The 25,091-nt window shown below is 38.2% G+C and overlaps 1 protein-coding gene across 3 annotated transcripts; it reads right to left on the bottom strand.

Annotated features, from left to right (window-relative positions):
* Nucleotides 1–2,537: 2,537 nt before the first annotated feature.
* On the bottom strand, nt 2,538–25,091 carry LOC127424634 (TBC1 domain family member 10A-like). 3 transcript variants are annotated; one of them, XM_051669989.1, is made up of 9 exons: nt 24,227–25,091; nt 16,421–16,520; nt 14,960–15,067; nt 14,754–14,860; nt 14,526–14,640; nt 9,081–9,146; nt 8,222–8,411; nt 7,972–8,126; nt 2,538–4,940 (listed from the first exon to the last, which is right to left on the bottom strand). In XM_051669989.1, exons 1-9 carry the CDS (start codon nt 24,409–24,411, stop codon nt 4,062–4,064), a joined length of 1,905 nt encoding a protein of 634 aa, XP_051525949.1. In that variant the 5' UTR covers nt 24,412–25,091; the 3' UTR covers nt 2,538–4,061. The 3 variants fall into 3 exon arrangements, with proteins under 3 accessions (XP_051525949.1, XP_051525950.1, XP_051525951.1); XM_051669990.1 differs by lacking the exon at nt 24,227–25,091 and adding an exon at nt 15,982–16,018 and having other exon boundaries at nt 16,421–16,509; XM_051669991.1 differs by lacking the exons at nt 16,421–16,520; nt 24,227–25,091 and adding an exon at nt 15,982–16,412.

The raw sequence follows: 25,091 nt of genomic DNA, 5'->3' as shown, positions 1-25,091 counted from the left end.
TAAAGAACATACACTATATGGCCAAATGTTTGTGGACACCATATGTGCTTGATGAACATTTGATTTCAAAACCTTAGGCATCAATTTCCCTCTTTGCTGTAATAACAGCTTCCACTCTTTTGGGAAGGCTTTCCACTATACTGCATGTAGTATCATGGCTGCAGGGATTTGCTCTCATTCAGACACAAGGCTATCAGTGAGGTCAGGAACTGATGTTGTTTGATGGGGCCAGACTTACAGTTGCTGTTCCAGTTCACCCCAAAAGTGATCAGTGGGGTTCAGGTCTGGGCTTTGGCAGGCCAGTCAATTTCTTCCACACCAGACACAGTAAACCATTTCTTTATGGACCTCACTTTGTTCACAGGGGCATTGTCATGCTGGAACAGAAAAGGGCTATCCCCAAACAGTTGCCACAAATTTGGAAGCACACAAAGCCCAAGCCATTACATAAAGAAACATTAAGATTTTTCTTTACTGGATTTAATGGAGTAACCAAATTCGTTAATTAGAAGGGGGTGTCCACATACTTTTGGCCATATAGTGTATTCTGAAGAGTGACTTCTTAGTTTTATATAATGACTATAATGAAGCTTTAATGATACTTTGAATCTAGTTATTTAAAGAGTTAATGAGTTATTCATTATTTCCTCATCATGCTGGCTTATGTAAATAAATTGTATTAATCTTTTGCAACTACATTACACTATCTAGACTTACAAAAGAGTTTTCAATAAGCCTAAATATGCATATGGTGTGTAGCTATAGCTTTTCTGTGCTATATTTAGCAATACACCACTAATTTTCAAACAACATTTTGTAAACTTTGTGGACATTTATGTAAACTTAGTAAAAGCCGCCAAAAAAGGGCATATTTGATATTTTTATTATTTCTTCTCAGTATCCCCACTACAGCACCCGTGAGACTCTTGATTATTGTTCAAATCAAGCCTGAAGTGCTGTATTTATTTGAAAGGAATGGATAACAATAACTCACAGATGGGTGTCTTGTGCTTCAGAAAAATTTTGGGCAATGAGTTAGCTATGGAAAGTAATACTTCAGCTATAAAGTTTTTAGGATATGTATATCAAACATTATAGGATATTAGTCAGTTTTAAGTTCTGTTCTTGTTGTTCGGGCCAAGAATGTCTTCAGTGTGCTTTAATTCTCACACAGAGACAGTAGAAAACCAGTAGCTTGAATGCCATAAAAAAGAGTTTATATACATTGTAAAGATAAACAATATAAACAAAACTGTCCAATATTGACATGGTCCCAAGAAACATTTTGTGACAAACGCACACATTTAAATAAAGTCCAAGAGTTTGAGAAGAACCCCTGAAGTTGATTGCAACTGAATTAGTATTAAATATTAATCTTACCTGTGCTGTTTGTCCACCTCCAGAAAGAACACCATTTACTGGCACTATAGGAGTCATAACACTAAATTAACAGAAAAGAGTTGTATTTGTGGCCTCTATCTCTCAAGCCTTTAGATACAGACCTTATTCAGAAGTAGCACCATGTTTAAAGGAATAGCTTACCCAAAAATGAAAATTCTCTCATCATTTACTCGCCCTCATGCCCTTTCAAACTTGATCACTTCTGTTGTACACAAAGATTTTAAAAATAATATCTCCGCTCTGTAGGTCCTCACAATGCAAGTAAATGGTCGTCAGAACTTTGAAGTTAAATCTGTATCTTAAGAAGCAATATGATCTATTTCTCACCCACACCTATCATTTTAATTCTGAAGACATGAATTAAACCACTGGAGTCATATGGATTGCTTTTATACTGCGTTTATGCGCTTTTTGGAGCTTTAAAGTTCTGGTCACTATTCACTTGCATTGTATGGACCTACAGAGCCGAGATAGGCCTCCAAAAATGTTTGTGTTCTGCAGAAAAAAGACATTCATACACACATGGGATGGCATGAGGGTGAGTAAATGATGAGAGAATTTTTATTTTTCGGTGAACTGTCCCTGTCCCACAACAGTGCATCCCATTGAAAGGACAGCCTCGTTTTCATTCCCGCCCCAAACCTGAATAAGGTCAGTAGATAAAAAATATGAGCAGTTTAACAGACAAAGGAAGCCATGTAATTTATTGTCTCTTAAAAAGCATTTTTTTTTTTGTAAAGGTACGAATAAACGGCAGATGTCTGCTGAGGACTTAAGGAAGTGAGAAGAGTTGAACTCTATGTCTTAAAGAAGCAATTAATATAAAGCTTGTGTTTGACCTCAGGCAGGCAGTTGTCGCTGCTAATTATAGTGACAAGAGACAAGGGTTTAGGCCTCTAATAGAAAAAGTAAAGGGCTTTCTAATTTGCCACTAATTAGCATGACCGAGCACTGAGCGTTAAGGTTTCAGTTTACACAGCCTCTTTGATGGCTTTCCTTTGCGGTAATTAAAGCACAGCTGTGACAGAAAACACACACGTCCTGTGACTCGGTGGGAAATGGCCCAGTCTTCCTACTAGTGAAATGCAGGAAAAAAAAAAAAAAAAAAAAAAAAAAAATTAAATACATTCAAACGGTCTGATTATAAGCGCTTTTATTTGTACAAAATCTACATACAGCGAAAATCAGTTGTTGAGAATATATTAGAAATACAAATCGAAGTGAAACTTCCAGCTTTTGCCAAAGTCAGTTTTAAGCACACATTAAAAAAAAAAAAAAAAAAAAAAATCAAACAGTCATCCCATGATTTTAAAAGAAAATACTATTACTTTGCAGATGAAAACCTAGTAATAGTGTCATAATGTTGAGGATATTTAAAAAAAAAAAAAAAAAAAAAAAAAAAAAAAAAACTACTTCCAATAACATTTGATCAAGTGTCCATGGCCAAAAGAGCAACTTCTGTAACATACCTCTCTTCTCATATTTTTGTTTTGTACAAATAAGCATGTACGTAAATAAACTCCCAAATGTAACAAGTTTACTTCCTCGACGCGTCAGTAATTGAAATAGATCATTTGTAAGGAAAACGCGCCATCTGATGGCCTGAGATGGAATAGGTTTACAGTCAAGCAAAACAATAAATACATCTGACGCTTTAAAGGGGCACTGCAATACTTTTCAACATCATGTCTATCACATAGCCTATAGCCTTATACAAATTAAATTAGCTATGCTGTTTATAAAATAGCAGACGGAGGTTTTAGATATGTTTTTATTAATATAAGGAATTTTCCTTTAGATTAAAACTTGAGACTTGAAACTTGTTTTCTGATGTGACAGTCAGGTGCTTCCCGTTTTAAATATCCTTCTTATTTTTTTCCACATTACTGACATTTGTGTACAGCTATTTATATAAACATGAAGTTGAAAAATGCAATGCTCCTTTGCTCTTTATAGCATCATAAATTATGTGTTCAAAATATATTGAGGCTGCAAGTCGACAAACAAACATTTAAACTCCTATAATAGTGGTACAAAAGTGGTTATAAATGTAAGACTGTTAGGCTTGAAAGTTCATTACAGAACAACTGCAACATAATGACCTAAAATGGTTAAACAGCGAATAACACAGTAACTGAGATACTACCCAAACAAATGTGATTATAAAATCTGCTCTGCTTATGATTGATACTGATGGAAGAATAATGGAAACACAGATTATTTAGCTTCAATTTTCTAGTACGTTTCCTATCTTTTTGAGGAATGTTCTGCATAGAGTGTGGATTGTGCAGTCCATAATGAAACAGCACTGAGAAAATAGGCTGTTTGTTTAATTGGAGATAACAGCAAGTAAAGACTTGGAGGTCTTTTCGATCCCTCCTTTTATGATTAAGATATTGTTTCTGAAGTCTTCACACCAATAGTTTATTGATTCCAAACAATGAAGGTAAATTTTCCAGTGATGGGTAAAAATACTGTATCTGTAAACCCCAAATTCTCACTCACACCCAAAGTCAATAATTCAAAACATCAAAATACATTCATAATTTTCCTCCATCTTGCACTCATCCTTTTTTTGCCACAGTTGAAAAGCTCTCGCTGGTTCCCAATTCTGAATTCTCCCTGAACGTCCTCTTTGAGTATAATGTGGTAATCGAGAGCTACAGGTAAGTGTCCTCAGAACCCACACTCTCACATGAGTTACGTAAACTGGGAACTTTGAGAGCTGCAACAGAGTCCTCTATCACAGGTGTATCATCTGAAAGAAGCGGAGTTGAGTCTGTAGTGGGTGGATGATCCGTAAGATGGGCTGAGTTGTTGGTATTTGTTGAGGGTGAGCCTTTAAGATGACGGACTTGTTCTAAAGCAGGGCTTGAAAAAATAGGGATCGGGGTCGGGTGTACAGGTTCGGGGTCTGGTGAAGTTTTGGGAGGCAGTGGGGAGTGAGAAAGACTTGGAGATGGCTGGGGTTTTGGTGCTTGAGACAGATGTAAGGTTGGGACCAAAGGAGGCTTATTGAGGGAAGGATCTTGGGGAGACTGTGAGGGTTTCTCAATGGGCGGTACTGCCTTCCCAGCTGGTGTCGTTTCTGGCATAGTAAGTGAGATTTGCTGTAGTGATGGAGGAGGATGGTCTTTGTGCAGATTGTTTGATGGTGTCTGCTTGGGTTGGGCTGTTTCTTTTGGTTGCAGCTTAGACTGATTATTGAGAGGGGCTGGAGGGGCCAGTTTGGGGTCTGTAGGTAAGGCATAAGGGTTTGGGACGTCTAGATTAGGGACAGGGGCTTTTCGGATAGTGCCTCTTTTCTTGATGCGGGTGAATTCAGGGTTAGTGTCAGAGGGCAGGGGAGACTGGATGATGATGGTGGGTTGCTGGTGAAGGTCTTGGCGGGTGTGAGGCTCAGCAGTCATGACGGCTCGTGCACCGTGCATCCTGGGAGCGGACTTGTAGCTGAGCTCGCCGTGAGTTTTCCGCCAGCGCTTAAGCTGTACACGTTGCTCTCGCTCGACATCCCGAACAGATATGGGCAACTCTAACACCTGCATTTGGAGAAGTTAAACACAATCGTCAAGGTTATCTAGCCTTATACCACACCCGATACCAATGTCATGATCAGCAACCACTGCTATAACACTTTAAAAGTTTCTAACTAAATCAATGGCCACGTTCAAACAGCAGCAGAATAAGGTTGTCAGTACTGTTTTTGAGTACTAAATATGGTTGCGTTGATACACAGGTCGGTTATTTACGACAGTGACAACCGCATTCTATAACCGAACTGACACCCGCTAATGTTCAGGACTCAAAACTGCATTTTTGGCAAACCTGTGCTGTGTGAATGGAACCATACTGGACAACTAGTTGTCTGTCATGTCTTATAATGTGAGAGAGCCACGCTGCACGGTACATGAGCGTCTTGTGTTAATCATAAGGGGTTTCGTTAACTCACGGAGATGGAGATATAAGATGCGTGTCATCAGAAGGTCCAGCTGCTGTCTTCCACTCTGAGCTGCTCGCGGATGCGAGCCACCCGAAACAAATGCTGAGCTCTGCACTCGGTTAAAAAGCATTCAAAGCAGCTGTCTTGTTAATTAAGATCTGATTGATTAACTAGTGCCTCAATTGGACTTATTATTAAATAACGTTGCGTCAGTTGTGATTAGACATGCCGGTGTTATGGATGTCATCTTTGCTATTTAATTTAGTCACCGACACTATGGTTTCTGCTGTTAGAATACGGTCTTGACTTCGGTTGTTCGTTCATACATACAGTATACAGGACATTTTAAGACTCACACCTGTAAGTAAATGCGGTTGTCAATCCCGAACACTGACTGTGTGATGTCGTCTTTTTAAAATGTAATGTTAACACTTTATTCTGATTTTCAGACTAACAGACCTAGATAATGTGATTGTAGCTTGGCTTCATCCAGCATGTACACACTTTATTCAGTCCACCTCTGGCCTTGGCGTTGTGTGCACGCATGCTTAAAGACAAGTGAAGAGCAACGTTTATTTAACCCTGCGTATTTGTAGTCTTTCCTTAAAATATTTGAATACACATTGTAGGGGTGGATTAAAAACGATTCTTTTAAAAATTGCGATTCTTTAGACAAATGTTCTTTTAAACTGTCTCCCTAATGAATAATATATTTTTAACTTAATTAAAAAAAAACTACGTTTAGCTTAATATGCAAATACAATGAGATATAGAATCTATATTTGAGCAGAGTTTCAGGAAAACAGGTTTTCTCTCCAAGAAGTTTCATCTCTTCAGTTCTTCGTCACTTGTGTACAAACTGCATTTAATAAAACATTTTAAGAGTCACTGTAGGACATTAAATCCTCTGCTGAAGTAAATTTTCCATTCATTATGCATAATTCACAGGTTTATTTGTGAGTTGTTGTGGAGAATAATTGTCTGGAGTCATTGAGCAGATTCTGTCTGACATTGCCATAATGAACAGTTGCTTAATAAAAAAGTTCTTCAAACTGCTGAATGCCATGAACTACATGTTATGCCCACACAATATTTTTAATCTAACAGTCTAATGTTTGTATCCGGAGCGAGGTGCACCCTGTGACTCCAAGCACTCCAGTTTCATTGAAGCACACCATGCTGCTTCAGGGATGCACATAAGCGATTTTGTGCTGCTCTGTATTGGAGCATTTCTCGTTTTTAACTTTTCTTACTTTGATAGTTTTGTGGGATACAAGGTTCCAGTTATTTAGCCTACATATTTGTTGAATATCTATTAGTTACACTGTTAAAGGTCTGAGCTTAGCATACATATATCCCTATGAAATGCATCTGTTCGGGGTCACATGGACATAATGCAGCCTAATTATTATACATGTGTTGCTTTACACCGATTAGCCGACTAATAGCTCAGACAATGCACTGACTAGTAGATTTATGTTAATTGGTAGTTTTGCACATCCCCATCTTTTACCTACAAATTCTTTATTACAGAGTGAAACAAATGTCATGTCAAAGTCAGACACTATTGTTCTTCAATTAATATTTCTTTAAAAGAAAAAATGTTAACACAGCTAAATATACTGTAACATCAAACCACAACACTTACAGAATCGCAATACTTTAAAAATCACAATATATGCTGAAACAGCAACTAAATATCTTTCGGGAGGTCTATGGCAATTCTCATCCCTAACACATTGTGTCAGTTATACTTGGGCAGATCAATGAAGACTGTATCTTGACTTCACAAAAACGAGCTGTAGCTCAGTTATAGCTGTTCAGGTAAGCGTACTGACTGTGATCATCTGCAGCAACATCAACATTAGTAACATCTTTTACATGCATAAAATCAACTGGTTTATACAGACAAAAGAGTAATGTTGTGTTCGCCAAAATTTCCAACCTCCTACTTGTATAAAAGCACTTTCAACTTGGTAAATTGTGACTTGTTACAGTTATATGCCGTCACGTGAACATGGCGTTCCCAGAGAAATGTAAACATAATCCCTTTAAAGCAAATAAAATTCACCAATAGCCGCTTTTCCACCATCAGAATAAACAGTTCTGAGCACAGTGAACACCAGTTCCAGTGGCATTTCCCCTTCATCACAATTCAGTACGATTAAAAACCGTTCCCGGCCAAGATTTCTCAGCACGGTTAGCTTACCTTACTGTCCTGAGGAATGGCTTTTCTGACGTGGCGACTCATGATTGGTCAGTTGCCCAGTCAGTCCATTCTAATCCTGATTTCACAGCACCACAATGGCAAAATAAACCATAACCATGCAAACAAGCACAGAGAACGGCACAATTCAACAACGGTAACCGTTCTGTCTGATGGTGGAAAAGCGGCAAATGAGTGAAAGTTTGATATGATAATAAAATCTGTCTGGCAAAAGTTTGTAAATTATCTTTTCTTTGTTGATAATTGTACATCTGCAAACAAATGCTACAATCTGTTTCTTTAAACATAATTTTCCAAGCCTCAAGCAACAGGGTGCTTATTGGGTAGGAAAATCCCACATCATACTTTGAATGGAACACAGGAAAACCCAATGAAATAACAACAGTGTGAAAGTGTATGCTACCTGATGTACAAGAAAGCTCTCCTGCATGTATTGTGGCTCCAGAGCTCTGAGAAGCTCCATAGTCTCATATTGACCAGGACAAGCTTTTAGCTTCTCCCGAGATCCCAGCATGCCCCTCAGCAACACCAGCCCAACACGGAATATTATCTTCACACCTATTGAAAGGGCAAAGAGCATTTGAGATATGCTGTCAGAAAGAAGACAACATAAAGCTATGTGTGTTTGAGGTAGCACTTGTAGGGGATCTCACCATCACACAAAAACATGTCCCACACTCGAAGCACAGAGGGCCAGGGTAGAGTTCTGGAAAATGCACACATGAACCACTCCGTCATGTAAAGGATGGGCTCAATCTTGTGCTTCTCAAGGTGCCGATATGCCACAGGACTCACACGTTTTAATAATGCATTTAAGATCTCCCCATCCAACTGTATGGCCTCCTAATTATACACAAGAACAAAATGTTATTAGGATGATGTTTTGTTTTTCATTGAGTAAATAGTCATTCTTTTTTGATTATTTAACTCCGGCAGGTCTATCAGGCAGTTATTTGAACCCTACAGCAGCAGTTTCACTTTCAGAGATATTAGGAGTGAAGGATCATAGATTAGATCTAAATTAAATTTGCAGTTTGGAAAGTCAAAGAGTCAACAGGGACTTCTTGATGTACTACTCTACATTTGCTCTGCTTGCATCACCTTTCACCAAAGTTGATTTTACTACAACCTATGGTACATTTTGACTCAGAAACATTACTCAATGTTTGCCGACTAAAAACAAAGAATTTCAGGAACGAATGCTATGAAAAGAATGTCAACTATGTTAAACAATGAAATTTACCCATTACTTAAGAACCAGAGAATGTGTTGGAGCAACACAGATACGTTTTCTATAACCCAAATTATAAAGTAATGTATAGTCATGGTTCAACATCTAGGTTTTATTGAGTGGTTGTGAAGTGTAGACCCTATATAATGCTATTCACAATGTGCAGTTGTTGTTGGATCTTCTAATCATACATGCAATGAAGAATGAAACTTCTACTCACAATTTCAGCTAGATCTTAAACATTTCGTTTCTTCTATTAAAGAAACATTTAGAGGTCTTACCAGGCCTGCGCTGTAGTATCCAGGGAGGTACTTCTCACAAATCTGAACCAGACCCCAAAATGCATCCTGAAAACATGAATTTATTGTGTCAAAAGAAATATGAATTTATCATGTCAATCATTACATCATTTAGTTCAGCGTTGCCCAACCGGGGTGCCATCTGGCGAGATCAGGGGTGCCGTGTGAAAAATCCTTCAAAGGTTTGAATATAAAAAATCAAATAAAAAACGGAATATCATAATTATAATAATATTACTGCGTCTCTCTCTCTCTCGCGTGCAAACACACATCATTCCGCAGCTCATTGGACGCTTGACGAGCGCGCAGTGAGCCAAGGAACCACATTGCTATACCGTGTCTCTGCAAGCGAGCGACGCGATAAAACAATTGCTCCTGTTTATAAATATCAAAGCTGTCTACATTGCAAGAGCATACCATAGACCTTATTCACACTAGCACCATCTTTGACTTTTAAAGGGAATGACAACAAGGCTGTGAGGGACAGACTTACAGTCTCTTCAATGGGCTGTGCTGAAGTTTAAAGTGTTTTTGGATCGTTCCACGGACAAAACATTGTTAAAATACCTGTCAAAGAACATTCAGTATACAAAGAACTCCAGACAACATGAGTTGTGGAAAATTAGATGTGATCTAGGAGCTTTAAACAGCTTTATAGTGTTCGTGCCATTGAAGAGATGGTTTATCTTCACAGCCTCTTCATCATTCCCATTCCCATTAAAAATCAAAGATGGCGCTAGCGTGAATAAGGTCTGTTGGAGCGATCTAATTTTGCCTCGTGACATTATGGTGCTTACTCATATTACAGCACCTTTGACAACAAAGGCAAAAATGTCAAAAATTCTTTGTGTTTAATGCTACCAGAACAGCTCCAGGGAGAAGAGAAATGCTTAAAACAGATAACTTCATCATCCTTATAAACACCTGATACATCTCTCATCTCCATCTAACCCATCCAGGTATTTCTCTGTCTTGTGAATAAGTCATTTCAATAATTAGTAGGTCTGTGTACCAACTTATATAATATAGATACTATGTTATTAATAATATACATGCATAATATTAAAAATATCATCTTATTATATATCTTTATTATTATACATATCATCTATTTTCAATAAACATTATTACTGATTTAGCAGCAAGGTCCCCTCTTTTCAGGATTTTCATCTATTAATTTTACTGTACGTGCATTTTGTCAACTTTAAACTGGAGAGCAGTGACTTGTTAAAGGGATACCATTGAGGAGTAAGCGATACCTTTTAAAGGAGTAGTTGACCCCAAAATGAAAATTCTGTCATCACTTACTCACATTCATGTTTTTTACAAACCCATATGGCTTTCTTTCATCCGTGGAACTCAAAAGGAGATGTTTAGCGAAATGTTAGTCTCAGACACCATTCACTTTTCTTGTATGGAAAAAAAAAAGATGAATGAAAGTGAATGGTGACTGGGACTAACATCGGCCTTTTTTTTGTGAACTATACTTTTAACTACCTGTCAAAGTATTTGTTAAAGGTATTTGCCAAGAACAACAATATAAATGTAAGGCAGCACATGATGGCTGGAAGAGTAGAGGTAAGAATTGAGGTAAGAAGTAGCCCCACCTGGGTGCCTAAAGATTTTGTAATTTCTCAAAGGGTGCCATGCCTGAAAAAGGCTGGGAAACTCTGATTTAGTTCATCATGACAAGAGATTCTCATAAAGGTGCGTAGCAGGACCTATACATAGTGCATTCTGGCCTACAGCAGTTATTTGCCTTATATTTGCCATTTGAATTACTGTAATCATTTCTAATAACTTTTGGTGCAGACCCGGGTTTGAGTGACCACAGAATTTGGTTAAACAGAAATCGGTTCCAAAATCATTATCCCTTTAAAGCAAATAAAATTCACCAATAGCCGCTTTTCCACCATCGGAATAAACAGTTCTGAGCACAGTGAACACCAGTTCCAGTGGCATTTCCCCTTCAACACAATTCAGTACGATTAAAAACCGTTCCCGGCCAAGATTTCTCAGCACGGTTAGCAAAATCATCGAGTTCATTTGAAAAGTAGCGTTCATGGTTGATGTGAACCCAATCCAGACGTAAACAGCTGTTGATTACCTATATTTTGCAATGTTGTTCAACATTTTGGTAGTTACCACTAGATTAATTAATTAGATATTAATTAAGATTAATTAATCTATATCAAATCTATATTAAATCTACATCAAACAGAATTTCAGATTTTGATAAACAGTGTGAAAAACAGCATATGGATGTATTCACACTCCGTCAGTGTGTTACTGCCTGACATTAAAGGAATAGTTCACCAAAAAATTAAAATTTTCTCATTATTCACTCACCCTGATGCCATCCCAGATGTGTATAACTTTCTTTCTTCAGCAAAACACGAATTAAAATTTTTAAAAGATAGAGCTCTGTCAGGTCCTTAAAATGGAAGTACGCAGGTGCCAGCACCTTGACTGTCCAAAAGTCACATTTAGGCTGCATAAAAGTAATCCATGTGACTCCAGTCGATCAATGAATGTCTTCTGAAGCAAATCGATACATTTATGTAAGAAACAAGTCAATAATTAAAAAGTTTTTAACTTTAAATCTAAAACTAGACTGGACTACTGTAACGCCCTCATTGCAGGCCTCCCTGCATATGCATTTAGACCCCTGCAAATGATCCAGAATGCAGCAGCACGTCTGGTCTTTAATGAACCAAAGAGAGTGCATGTTACACCACTCCTTGTCTCTCTCCACTGGCTGCTGGTTGATGCACGTATCAAATTCAAGGCTCTGATGCTGGCATACAGAACAGTCACTGGGTCTGCTCCAGCATACCTAAAATCATTTCTGCAGAGATACGCGCCCACTAGAAGCCTGCGGTCGGTTAAGGAATGTCGCCTTGTTGTACCAACACAAAGAGGCTTTGTAATGACCTTCCCAACTCCATCCGTGAAGCTGACTCACTTTCTGTCTTCAAAAAACAGCTAAAAACACATCTTTTCCATGAGCACTTAACCAGTCACTAAAAAAAAAATATATATATATTTTTTTTGTTGCACTTTAATCTGTTTTGAAAGCTATTCTGATGCTAGTGAAACTTTGTAATGTGGCACTTTTCGTACCACTGTCTCCTTAAGATGATTTCCTCTTTTGTAAAAGCGTCTGCCAAATGAATAAATGTAAATCGGTGCTTCCATCCAGGGCTCTGATGCTGTTTGAAATGGCCGCACTCGCGTGAACTCGCTTGCGTCACGCAACAGCTACGTGATGCATGAACTGCTGGCAGGAAACGCTTTTGAAAATTTGATGTATTAATTATCGATTTATCTTTTACACAAACGTATCGATTTGCTTCAAAAGACATTCATTGATTGGGCCTGTGATTTAGCCTACAATAAACCAAATGTATTCTAAACACGACGTGCACACAGAATAAAAGATCATTTAATCTGTTAAGCAGTCGGCACCTCGTTGAAAACAGCCTTCTTAATCAGCAGATTAAAAAAATAGTCATTTTCTAGGCTACTTACTCAAAAGCATAAATTTTTTGATGAGCAAAATTAACACGTCAACATGGTCCGGTGAAAGATGGGACTTGACTCACCTGAGGCAGCTATCCTGTGCTTGAAAAAGCCCGCTTAGCGGGACAATAAATTACAAGCATGTACAGATTTAAAGAAGACTCAAATGTGAAAACATCTGACTTTCAAGCCAACGTTTCGGAAATCTGCTTCCCGCACCACCACCGAAGTGATCTCACAGCTACTTTGCCGAGTTTGCTTGTTAGCGAGAGGACATTTCCTGTGCACGCCTCGAGTGAGAGAGGGTAGGAACACATGCAGACTGCGGTGAAATAAAACTTTGTATCTGCTTCAGCTATCCTCTTTTTAAATAATATTTGTATTATTAATTATATTTAAAATGTGTAACATTAATATGACAATAATTTAAGTGCAGCCTCTGTAAAAATATAAAGCCAAATGTAAATGTGTTAAAATATTGAACAGTTTAATGGGAAAAATATTAACCGACTAGTAATTCCAGTGTCAATTAGCAGCATCAGAGCCGACTAGTCTCGCACATCCCTAGTCAGGAGATACCTGCATTTGTATAACTCGAGTCTGAAGGAATATAAAGACATCTTTATGGGTCTAAACTACTGAAGAGAAAGTGTCCGGCCTCTCATAGCAGTTGTAGCGTGATGTACCGCCTGGTATGCACACCGTCAAATGGAGTATACTTTGACAGGCTCGTGTTCGAATGTACGCAGACACTGATCGTTCTCGTCAAAATCAAAGTATACTTTGGGCTTCACAGTCAGCGCTCTGCAAACACTACACGACTTACAGTCTTTTGTTTTCAGTCGTGTTGGTGCACGCTCCACAGGTGTGTCAGCTACATGAACATTCGTCGCTGACTGTAGCTGTAAGATCCGGAAGTTGTCACGTAAACTCACACAGCAACTCACGTGTCTATAACAGCATGGAGCAGGAACTGGCGCTCGTTTGTGTGATGATGTGCACAGAACGCAAAAAGAAGAAAAAGAGCCAAAAAACCTGAGAGACGTGGGCAGCAAGGGCTATCAGTTCTGCAGAGGAAGTATGAGGTAACGGCAATTTTATCTTTACATTCTGCATTCATACAGTTGTTTGTTATTATCTATGCATGCTGATGACTGCATGCATTTGTAGGGTAACAAAAATGTTAAAGTGGTTTCTTTATTGAGTAGTTTGGTATTTTATGATATCACAGCAATAACGAGGAGTCTGTGAACAAAACTCGAAGTAAAGTTTGCAAACGTGTACTGCATATCGTGGCGACTGAACATTTCACTTTAATACATTTAGCGCATACAAGCGCATTTTGAGCAACATTTCTCATATTATCCTATTCTACCTTTGTTCAACTAGATGCACGACAGGACATGCTGCTGTCAGTGCTCGACAAGTGTCTCCTCTTGTTGCGTTCACCTTGCCTTGAAGTTGTATTTTGCTTTTGAGCTCCCGCTTCCCCGCAATTATCGCAATTTAATTGGCTGTTGGCAGTACCGGTCTCTCGCTCGTCGGGACTGTGCTCACACATGACGACAAAATGTCTGGATTTCAAGGAGTTTTGAAATCTGTCTTGGCGTCTGGGACGAGTCAGGGCGTGTCGCAGGAGTGCACAAAAAACATGACCAATCGTCGTGAGATCTGAGACTTTTCGTCGCAGACCAGTTGCCGACTTTAAACCATCTCAGCTGCAAGTTTAAAGTTAATCCCGAACTGAGATTTAAATCAAAGTTTAAAGTAATGGGGCAACAGGATTAAAGTTAATCTATATGTACTATGAAATTTAAATCAGGAGCAACATGATGATTTAAATGTAACCCCGATAATTTTTAAACAAAGTTTAAAGTTTGGTACAACAGGAAGATAAACCTTTACCTCTGCAGGCATGTGCATCAGAAGCACAGCTGCTATTGGAGCCTGAGCTTGGCAATAACCCTCATCTGGCCTGTACAGGGTGTAAGCCTTCAACACTCGAAAGAGGTCCTGTTGCCTGCTCAAACACACACAAAAAGAGGCAGTGTGTAACTGCGGGAGTATTTAGCAAAAGAAACACAACAAGTAATATGTATTTAAAAAATAAACAATAAAATTGCAAAGACTAACCCATGACCCCCTCGGGACACAAACATCTCATGGAAGGGGAACTGTCTGTGTAGGTCTCTCTCTATCACATCAATCCACATAGGGTCTCCATCCATGCTCTCCAGCTCCTGCTCAACAACAACACAAGCAACAGGGTGTTCACATTGCCTCAAACAGTAAAAAGTGCATAATGACACAAGATCCTTGTGACCACTATAACTCAGCACCTCAAACTTCCCGGGGTTCTGTTCCCTCTTCACTTTTCCGCCCGACAGGTAGAGCCACGCCCTGCCTCGCAATGATGGTGGGATTCCTTTCTGACATCGCAGTCTCACCTGTTGGTGACAGGGATCTCATCATCACACTCACACAGTAATATTCAGATTAGCGGGAATCAGCATGCGTTCACAGCGAGTACACAAGTCTGAGACTGGGCAGGTGTCCAGATGTCAAATCTAAATTGCTGTTAGACACAGATTTGTAAGCCTCCACTCATCAAGTATGAAAAGCCACTGCACAAATCTTTATGATTTTAAAACAGCCTATTCTCTGCTTGCATCAGTGGACAGCGATATGTATTCAGTAGGGATGGGAATCATAGGGAATTAACAATTCTGGTTCCAAGATGCCTAATAATTCCTTTAGTACTTTTGAGGAAGCAGATGACTTAGAGACATTTGTTCACAATACGGATCACACTGTGTCTTTGCTGTTACATGCAACCAGCAAGGACAATGCAACAGTGAAAGGGTTGTCTACTTATTTTATTTGCATTATTTTGCAGCATAACATATGCAATTTCACAATTCAGCTAAAACAATTTCATTAACACTTTATTTTACAGTGTTGCATATTACTTTTATTAATCACTACACTAATAATAACAATATGCAAGTACTTACAAATTAGTTACAAAGCAGGTACATGTAGTTCATTAGATTTACTCAGTAATTACTTACTCGTGCATAAATACTCACACTCAAAAAACATTAATGCTGTAAAATAAAGCATGACCACAAATCCAGAACCGAACGTCATACAAATTCCTCAGTTCTAGCATTTTTTTTAACAAATGGAACTGGTTCTGAATGAGAGATGATTCTTAATTCCCAGCCCCAGTATTCAGGCTTGTTGCTTTTAATCTCTGTGTGACACAAAGACAAACAGAATATTACAGGCATGCAAACACGACCAAAGCCAACAAAGACCGTTAAGATGGCCTCTGGCAAATCTCTTCTGTTGTTTTTACCTGAAGATGACTCATTCCCTTTGGAAGCTTCATAAAGCTTGAGAGAAAAACAGAGGTGAACACTTGCAACGATTACAGAAATAAATTCACACACACATCTCTGAAGACCATATAAGGATGGCTGACGTGATATGTGGCTTGTCAAGGCAGGGCTGTGTTGAAATGATTGTTTCATGGTGGCATTGTGCTGAGATTTTTAATTAATCCAAGCAGTTGAGGGACTGCCTCAGCAAGTCAATGAAGGAAAGACGAGAAGTAGGCAGGAAAGAAGTGGTAGGTAGAGAGTGATCATTTTCTAATTTTTTCAATGTACCTGTCCCTCTTCTGTTTATTTCTAATGCTTGAGCATGTAATGACAAATTGGCATTCACCTTACATCATCTATCTGTCCTTGGGAACTTCACTGAACAATATAATGAATGCCAATAGCAGAGCTTACCTTCTTGAATCTTTTACTGATCCATCTGTCCCAGTGATTCAGCATATCCAACCATTTCACTTCTCTGTGTCTTAAAACTTCCAGAGGCACATCTTGAGCCCTAAGTGTGTGCGTAAGAGAGAAAGAATGAGAACCTAAAACTTGCTTGTTAAAGCATTAAAATGACATTTCTGTCATCCTTTACTCATCCTGTTGTTGTTTCAACTACTACTTTCTTTCACGGAACACTAAAGAGGAAGTTTAGTAGAATGAAAGCAGACAGAGACCATGGGCTGTCAAGCTCCAAATTGGACAATGAAAGTAGTGACAGACCGATATATTGGTATTTGGACATTTTGCGAGTACCTGCATTGGCCGATAACAGTGTTCACTTGGCCGATTAACAGAACTAATTTAGAAAATCATTCTTGAAGTGAAGTTTTAACTTTCCCTTGTGTCAGTTCCAAAATCTACAAATAGATTTGTAAATAGAGTAAACAATTTCTGTTTTCAGGTTCTTTTTTTCTCAAGTCTGAAATTGAGTAAATGTTGTATAAAATAAGCTTTCGTTTCATTTCTGAAATTTTGTGTACATCTGTTTCACTGTTGTGAAATTGTATTATATCGGCATTTATATCGGCCATCCTGCTATGCAGATATCATATTGGCATCATCCAAAGTATCATAAAGGCAGTCCATAAGACTTGTGCACAAATCTCATGCTACGGCAATGGGTAAAATGTTCAATTCAATTTCGGACTGTAAGAAGAAAATTTGGAATATAGCACACAAGTCTCACTGACTTCTTTTTTTTGTTGGTACATTTATGGTGCTTTTGTTCCTTATTGGAGCTTGACAGCCACTGGTCACTGTATGATTTCCAGCAGTGTTACAACATCTGTTCCCCTTAACTTCACTGTATGAAAAAGAGATGCATAAACCTTCTGGGTAACTTCTTTTGTGTTCCACCAAAGACAGAATTTCATATGAGTTTGGAACAACTGGGGCTGGGTAATTGATGATAGATTTTTTGCTTTTTGGGTTTTCCTAAAATCCTATTTTTAATCTACAACAAAAATACCTCAAAAAAAGATTTAACTTTTCTGAGGCAAAACTGTGCAACCACTAGCTAAACCAACTCTACTTTAATAGCTTCTACAACTAGAAGTTATTAAGCCTTGTCAATTAGAAAAGTCAGATGTAAACCTTTATACTTGCAGCCTAGACATTATATCAGTCTACCACTACATCAGCCACCAGTTTTCCCTTTATTTAGAAATGATTCAAACCACTAGAAATTTGATCTGAAAGCAGCGTTTATTTTAATATTGCTGGTATTCGGCTACACCTCACAAGTTTTACTTCCTTTTTTTATTTTCCAGACTGAATGTGACCAAATATGGAGGAATCTAGAACTCATGAGAGTTGGGTTTGGGGTTGATTTTAACTGTAGGCCTCTACAGTAGTTGGCAGGGACAGCATAACCTCAGGGCACCAGCACTCCCATAAACCACAGGAAACGGAAGCCTCCTGCACACTCAGTACAGAGGGACAACTATCACTTGCTCATCTGTTCCATTCTCTTTAACAATTCCCAATGATTAAGCAGGCGAGTTCTGCCTACTACTGTTTAAACAGTTCATTCTTCACAATGGAGTGATGACAATCATAAATCCAGACAGATCTGTTTACATGAATGGCTCCTGTGGGAGCGCCTCTCTAAGGTGCAGTATCTCTTATTACACAGTAGTATCACAGGATGGTTTTGGAATAGAACAGAATACATTCATAAAACTTTGTTTAACAATGCCGTAACAGGTGAGAAAGCAAGAGAAGGCTTAACATTAATATTAGGATACGACATGCTGGTACTCCATTCAAAACACATTTTATATGTCCACTTCCGATGAAGGGAAGGCTGCATGTTTTCACACATCTGTCAAAACTGGTTTGACCAGTAAAACAAACAGATTTACCAAAATCTACAAAAGAATAAGAGGTTAGCCTTCATCAAGCCAAGACGCTACAGTCGGCTACGTTCCAAATTAATCCAGATAAATCTGAAAACTGCGTTTTTGCTTTCAAAGCTTTCAATTTGCAAAAAATCGGCATTAGATGTACGGTCTATAAATGCAGTTATCCTGGTGTTCAGTTGGATTGGGTATCGAGAACCAGTTCTAAATTGGTGCTGGTTCCTGACTGGTCAGTACCGAATTACTGATAAGCTCCTGGACAAACAGTGCTGCTATCGGTATTTATGTAACGTTAATTCATGATAACATAGCAGGCGTTTTCAAATTTCTAACTGTCCCCTAATGACGATGAAGCTGTCGGCGTCAGGCAATTACGTTTGCCATTGCTTAACTGCGAGTTTACATTCTCTCCAGTCATGGCTGACAGAGCAAAACATTTGAAATTGTGGGCTCACTTTACTAAATTTTATGGAAATGCAGCTAAATGCAGTATATGTAAAAAGGTAGTTGCCTGTAAAGGGGGTAACACCAGCAACCTCATGAAACATGTACAAATACAACATTCTATAAATCTGAAGCAGTGCAGCATGTTTGACTGCTTTAGCAAAGCGGCTGCTTTGTCCTCGGTGCGTCCTCCTGGCTCTGATGCTGATGTGATTTTCCAAACTAAAAATGTGATTATCTCAACCTCATCAAGTCAAGGTTACACTCGTTATCATTATAAAAATAAGTCTGTAGTTATTAACTCAGTCAGGACACAGTTAGCATCAGTTTTAAGCACTTCTAATATATGTTCTTAATCCCACAGACGTCAGACAAGCAGTAGCCACAGTTTCGTCAGCGAATAGCAGAAATCAGACACCCAAGTCCAACCCATTCTCCATCACTAGACGAGGACAGAGATTCTCCCTGAGAAAGTCAACATGCTCATTTTCTTAAACAAAAACAGTTGATGTATTTTTGGGTGGGCCAAATAATACAGGAGAGATGCTAGAAATCTCTATATTGTTCTGTTTACATATCTTTACTCTTTATGAACTTTGTTTTTCAGTTATTTTCTTTGTTATCTAATTCTGTTAGCTTCTGAGAAGCTCAAGGACTATAGTTCTTTGGTAATTGTAATACTGTTTAAGTTTAGTGTCTGGTAGTGTAGCAGTATTAAAGCACATCACCACCAGACATTTGTAGCAGTTGCTCCTCCCTCATATACAGAAAACTCAGGAAACAATTTAACTTGTTATTTCTGCAAAAAGTAATAATAAAGTAACTGCTTAATCTTTTCATATCCTTTTATGTCATGTCTTTATTTTTTGCAGCAAATTATGGAGAGTAGTATCAAAAAGAGTATCGATAGTATCGGTATCGATATCAGTATCGATAAAATCCCAATGATACCCATCCCTAGTGTTCAGACACTAATTTCGAGTAAACTTCCCGTCGCCTTTGAAGGAATGCAATGTTAAAGTTGTACAAAGTAAAATTTATCTTTAATAATGCTATCAAAGTGGATATCAGGCATAACAATGCCGTTACAACATGGGCCGCCATCTTGATTGTTTTGGGTTGAATGGATCACATGCTGCATCACGACAACAAATACATACGTCATCGTTTTCCAGTGTCTTTGTTCAACGAAGACGGTGTTTTAAAATGTATCCACTTGGGAGAACATTTTCGAAAAGCTCAGTTTTTGCTGTCAACAACGCTGTCTCATTGTGGACGGAAGGCTAAAACGCAGTGAAAAAGATGCGATTTCCAACGAAAATGCATTAGTGTGGATGTAGCCTAAGTATGAGCAGTTCTGTGACGTGATCTGAGCCAGTCTTGAGCTGTCACAGACGCTGCAATATTTTCAAGCATGTTTGATATTATTGCCCCATAATCTTGTAGTGTGAGCGATGCAGTGACAACTAGGGTTGCTCCGATACCAATATTTTGGCTTCGGTACGATACCAGACCTGGTACCTAGGTAATGATACTATATCGATACTCAGGCAACAAATAAAAAGCCTCAGATTTTTGATAAAATTACACAGAAAATGACTTGATTAAAAGAACTGCATTAAGTCTTCCAGATACAAATTCTGCATTTACCTTTTTATTTTTTCTGGATTTCATGTTAAATGTTTTATTGAAATGTTATGATCAAATGGTGTTTAATCAAATTAATACATACAGCTTTAATCAAATGAAATATTATTAACAAACAATTACAATTTTATTTTTGGTAAAATAAAATGCTGCACAACAGAGCTTCACAGTAGGGCTGGGACGATTCATTGACGTAATCGATTACAGAAATATATCGATTTGCATAACATGCGTCGGCGCATCGCAATGGAGTAATTAAAATGGCAGCGCCCGGTTTAAGTATGGATTCCCCCGAAGAACAAGCTGCAGCTAAAAAAAACTTGCCTACGGTCATCTAAAGCATGGGAGTATTTTAGCCAGAGACCCAACAATGTGGTGCTGTGTAAGCTATGCAAATTGGAAATGGCTTATCACAGCAGTACAACTGCCATGAACGAACACTTGAAGCGAAAGCATCCCGGAGCACTTTGTCAAGATGGCAGCACCGTAAGTCCTGTTTACTTTTTGTCCCCACCCAAGCATGACATATTAGTATTACAACACGTGTTTCTGTTAGTAGTATTCACTTTAAATTGATTTCCTAAATGTTTCCTCATCGCCCCATGTTAAAAGTAATTTCTGTACCGCTGCTAACGTAGGGTGACCATACGTCCTCTTTTTCGGACCTTAAAAAAGCGTTCGGCCGGGATTTCGAAATTTGCGAAAATGTCCGGGATTCGGCTTTAGTTGCATTATGATGTGCACGCATATTTGCATTGCTTTAACCCCTCTTTGTAAGTCCCACCTTCTCGCACACCAATTGGTCAATTATAAGAGGCTTGCAGCAACTATTGGCCAAATTCCTGCCTGTCAATCTCTCTGCGAATGCGCAAAGCGCTGTTGTGTTCGGCATGAAACAGTTGCTTGACAGTAGCAGCAAATGACAGCTGAGTGGAAACAATGCCCAAACGAAAGTGCAAATTTACAGAAGATTTGGCAAAAAAATTCCCATGCTTTCATCCAGGTCGAGATCCGTGGGAAGCAGAATGTATGACATGTAAAGCTGGCACTTATGTGTCAGTTGCTAATAAAGGTGCAAGTGATTTAGAAGCACACATTAACTCTGAGAAGCATAAAGGGTCAGCAAAAGGTGAAAGTTCATCAGGTAAATTAACGGACTACTTTTTGCGACCAGGTAAAATTGTTATCACATTGCTTCATTTTCCATGGCCATTCAAAATAATAGTAATAGTTAATGAAGGTACACTCATGGCATCAAATGTTTTATTTTAGTACATGGACATTCAAAAGAATGTTGGAAATTTGTATTTATTTATATATATTTATGTTATGCTAATAGAGTCTTTTTCACTGTATTGAAGTTCGCATTCATAGTAACACTGTTTTTTTGTTGCAGAATAATGCCCTGCAGTGCACACTTTGTTTCTTGTACATTTGTTTGTGTTTAAGAGAAGATGATTTAATAAAATATTGAAATATTAATGAGACAAGTTTTGTATATTTATTTTGGGTTAATTAATTGTTATATTAATCAAGTAATAATTATAAAAAATCTTTAGAATAATCGGCAAATTAGTCGTTAGATTAATCGACTAATCGGAAAAAGAATCGTTAGATTAATCGATAAAAATAAAAAAAATCATTAGGTGCAGCCCTACTTCACAGTATTAATGAAAACATTAACAAAAAAAAATTACCTTAGGCACAAGGCTGCTATGGCTGAATCGCAACATGCTGATATTCAGAACACTTGCTTTTGTGATATTGCTTACAGATAATAATAATAATAATAATAAAAATAATAATACAACCATTTAATATTATACTATTGTTAATACGAGTATTCTTGATACTTTTTGAATATTATATTTTTATACATAGGTATATTTTTCTGTCTTAAATTTTATGCATCCAGTTGAATAGAGCTTTCATTTTAGCAGGAATTTTATTTTGACAGACCTTTGAGTTCTTCCTTTTTTGACGGGTTAGTTACATCAAGCTTCCCATTAATGCTGAAATAGTCCCGTCCTGACTCGCGAGCTGAAATCTCCAATCTGCATTGGAGAAGGAGATTTGAGTGTTCACAGCCGTTTATACACTAAACACACAGCATGAAAATCAAGCACCAGTAGTGTGTGTTGCACGTGTATGTGTGAAGTAGATAATAGAGCAGAGCGGCACCTCTTGTTCAGTCTGTAGCGTGCAGCGAATGTGACTGTACATTATTTAATTAAATGACATCCTATTGCTGTTTAATGATCACACGAGATTTGTTTTAAATATTTTTTTTTAAACTGTCACTGATTTCCTCTTAAAACTGTCACAACTCATAACATTTTGCTAATGACAGCATACTGTAATATGGTACCGAAATTAGCAACAAGATGATTTAATTCATACCGTTTTAATTTGTTTGGTATCGCGATATTTCTTTAGTACTGGTATATCGGGCAACCCTAGTGACAAGGGCGAACTGCTCCAGCCAATCACATCTTATCATGCATCTTTATGTACAGGAATGGAAAGCCACAATTTTATCATAATTGTGTTTTATTGTAATGAACTAACAAGAAAGAATTTGTAACAAATAAATACTACGATCAGCCACAACATTAAACCACCTGCCTAATATTGTGTAGGTACCCCTTGTGCTGCCAAAACAGTGCCAACCTGGGCCATCTATTTATGGAAAAACCTTGCAATCACTATCATTTCTCTTGTGAGAAAACTTTTTCCGCAGTTAGCCAGGGATGTCTCTTGGCCAAAGATTTTGTAATTTGTGCACCTCATGTGCGTTCAGTTGTCTAGTGTGTGTGCTGCTACGGCAAGAAGGCGGCACATTAGGGATGCACCAAAATTTACTGTAAAAAAAAAAATGCATTATTCAGTAGAGTAGTTAAAAATAAAGGTTTTCTTAATAAGCTACACATTTATGTAATTCTTCTCTATTTTCAAATGAAATGTGTAGTTATAATAAAACTGGTTTCGGTGTCCCCCTAATAAGAACATTTAGAATTTGTTAAATTATTCCAAACAAAGTCTAACTTAAAAGAATCATTTTCAGTTTTCGACCCAGTGTGTCCAGAATTTTCATTTCGTTGCATCACTATGACAGATGACAAGAAACGTATTTGTGTCACTTGAGCAGTACAACGATTCGGGTCGTCTGACAGTCGTGTAGTGAGAGTACGGCTTCAGTAGCTTGATCAGTTAACAAACCCCCAGTTATCTTCTTTCCAGGGAGGGATTGTGTTTTCCAAAATGGGTGTTGGAATTTAGCGATTATGTGAAATTACAGTAATCCAATGACGAGCCTAACTGTAAAACTGAATTTAGTGCTGATAACACACTTCACACTCATCCCAAACTATCAGTGTGTCATCAATTTTCTCAGCCAACAGAGTTATTTTGTTCAGCCCCATACAAAACCTATGGAGGTATATTTAAGGTTGGTGGTGAAAGTGACCCATTTAAGGGTGCTGTGAGGGATTAGATAGATAGAAAGATAGATAGATAGATAGATGAAAGAAAAGACAGACAGACAGACAGATAGATAGATATGTATATAAAATTATAGATAGATAGATAGATAGGCAGACATTAAATATTTAAAAGCATTTCTACTAACACACCTATTATCTCCTCAGTACAAATATACACTATTTTATTTTCAAGGCATCTCGTGACCTTCCCTTACTAAATCGACCAACACAAACAGGATTTGATTGGATTACTGCAGTGCCTTGCAAACAAGCTGACTTACGATTCGGCTGAATACTTTTGTGCTCCTCCGATGAAACCATATTTGTCTGTCAGTCTTGAGCTGGTGAATCCGTTGATTTCAGAGTCAGACCCGAAAGAGCTCTCCTCATCAAACTGACTGCCCAGAGTCCTCACACTCATAGTGTCATCAGACGATAGACGTCCATTCTCCATCTGTGCCATCATGATGCTCCACCACTGACCAGATCACTTACAGCATATCATCTACAGTCTTCTGTGCACATCACATAACTGATCCGAAATGTGGCGAAGTGAAAACTACAGTGACCCACAGCTTTGACTCATCATTCAGATTTACATTAACAAGACCTTTTCTGTACTGTGTATGTAAATATGTGCGAATCTTATGAAAGTATAAAGTCTTATAAACAGATTTCTGTGCGTCTAAATCACCCAAGTTAAAGGCTAAATTAGCTTAGCGCGCGCAACGTGTCACTCTCCACTCGCTAATTCGTGAAATCCCAAAACAACAACGATCCAAAAACGAGGAATTATGTGCCGAAGAGTCTTTCGAAGAAACGTGTAAACAACCGGATGAGCGAAACTACGCCTGTATTTCCTGAATCACGTATTTCCAGTCAACGGATCGTCAGGTCTTGCGCTTTCAGAGTCCCGCTAACTGTTTTCATTCAATAGGCAAACAACGGAGTCTGAAAACAGAGTACATTCCCGGTCAAGAAGCAACAACAAAGTTGTTTTCGTAGTTTAAGTTTAGGTTCCGTGGTTAAGAGGTAAAAAAAAATAGATAAATGACAAGTTATTCAGGCCGTGTTTTTTAGTTTTCGGGTGGATGATGACATATCGCTGAGTTTCCAGTCTTTTGCGTTTGACAGTTCTGCACATGC

Source organism: Myxocyprinus asiaticus, chromosome 33, assembly GCF_019703515.2.
Source record: "Myxocyprinus asiaticus isolate MX2 ecotype Aquarium Trade chromosome 33, UBuf_Myxa_2, whole genome shotgun sequence".
NCBI classification, from domain to species: Eukaryota; Metazoa; Chordata; class Actinopteri; order Cypriniformes; family Catostomidae; genus Myxocyprinus; species Myxocyprinus asiaticus.
This window is presented reverse-complemented; position numbering and strand designations above follow the sequence as displayed.

Bases quoted from the DNA above. Each gene is read 5' to 3' on its own strand.
- LOC127424634 (XM_051669989.1), bottom strand. From the start codon at position 24,411: ATGATGGCACAGATGGAGAATGGACGTCTATCGTCTGATGACACTATG. The intron at 16,521-24,226 runs GTAAGTCAGCTT...GCACACACTTAG, and splicing joins CAAAAGTATTCAGCCGAATC to GGCTCAAGATGTGCCTCTGG. The intron at 8,127-8,221 runs GTGAGATCCCCT...CCCTTTCAATAG, and splicing joins GGACATGTTTTTGTGTGATG to GTGTGAAGATAATATTCCGT.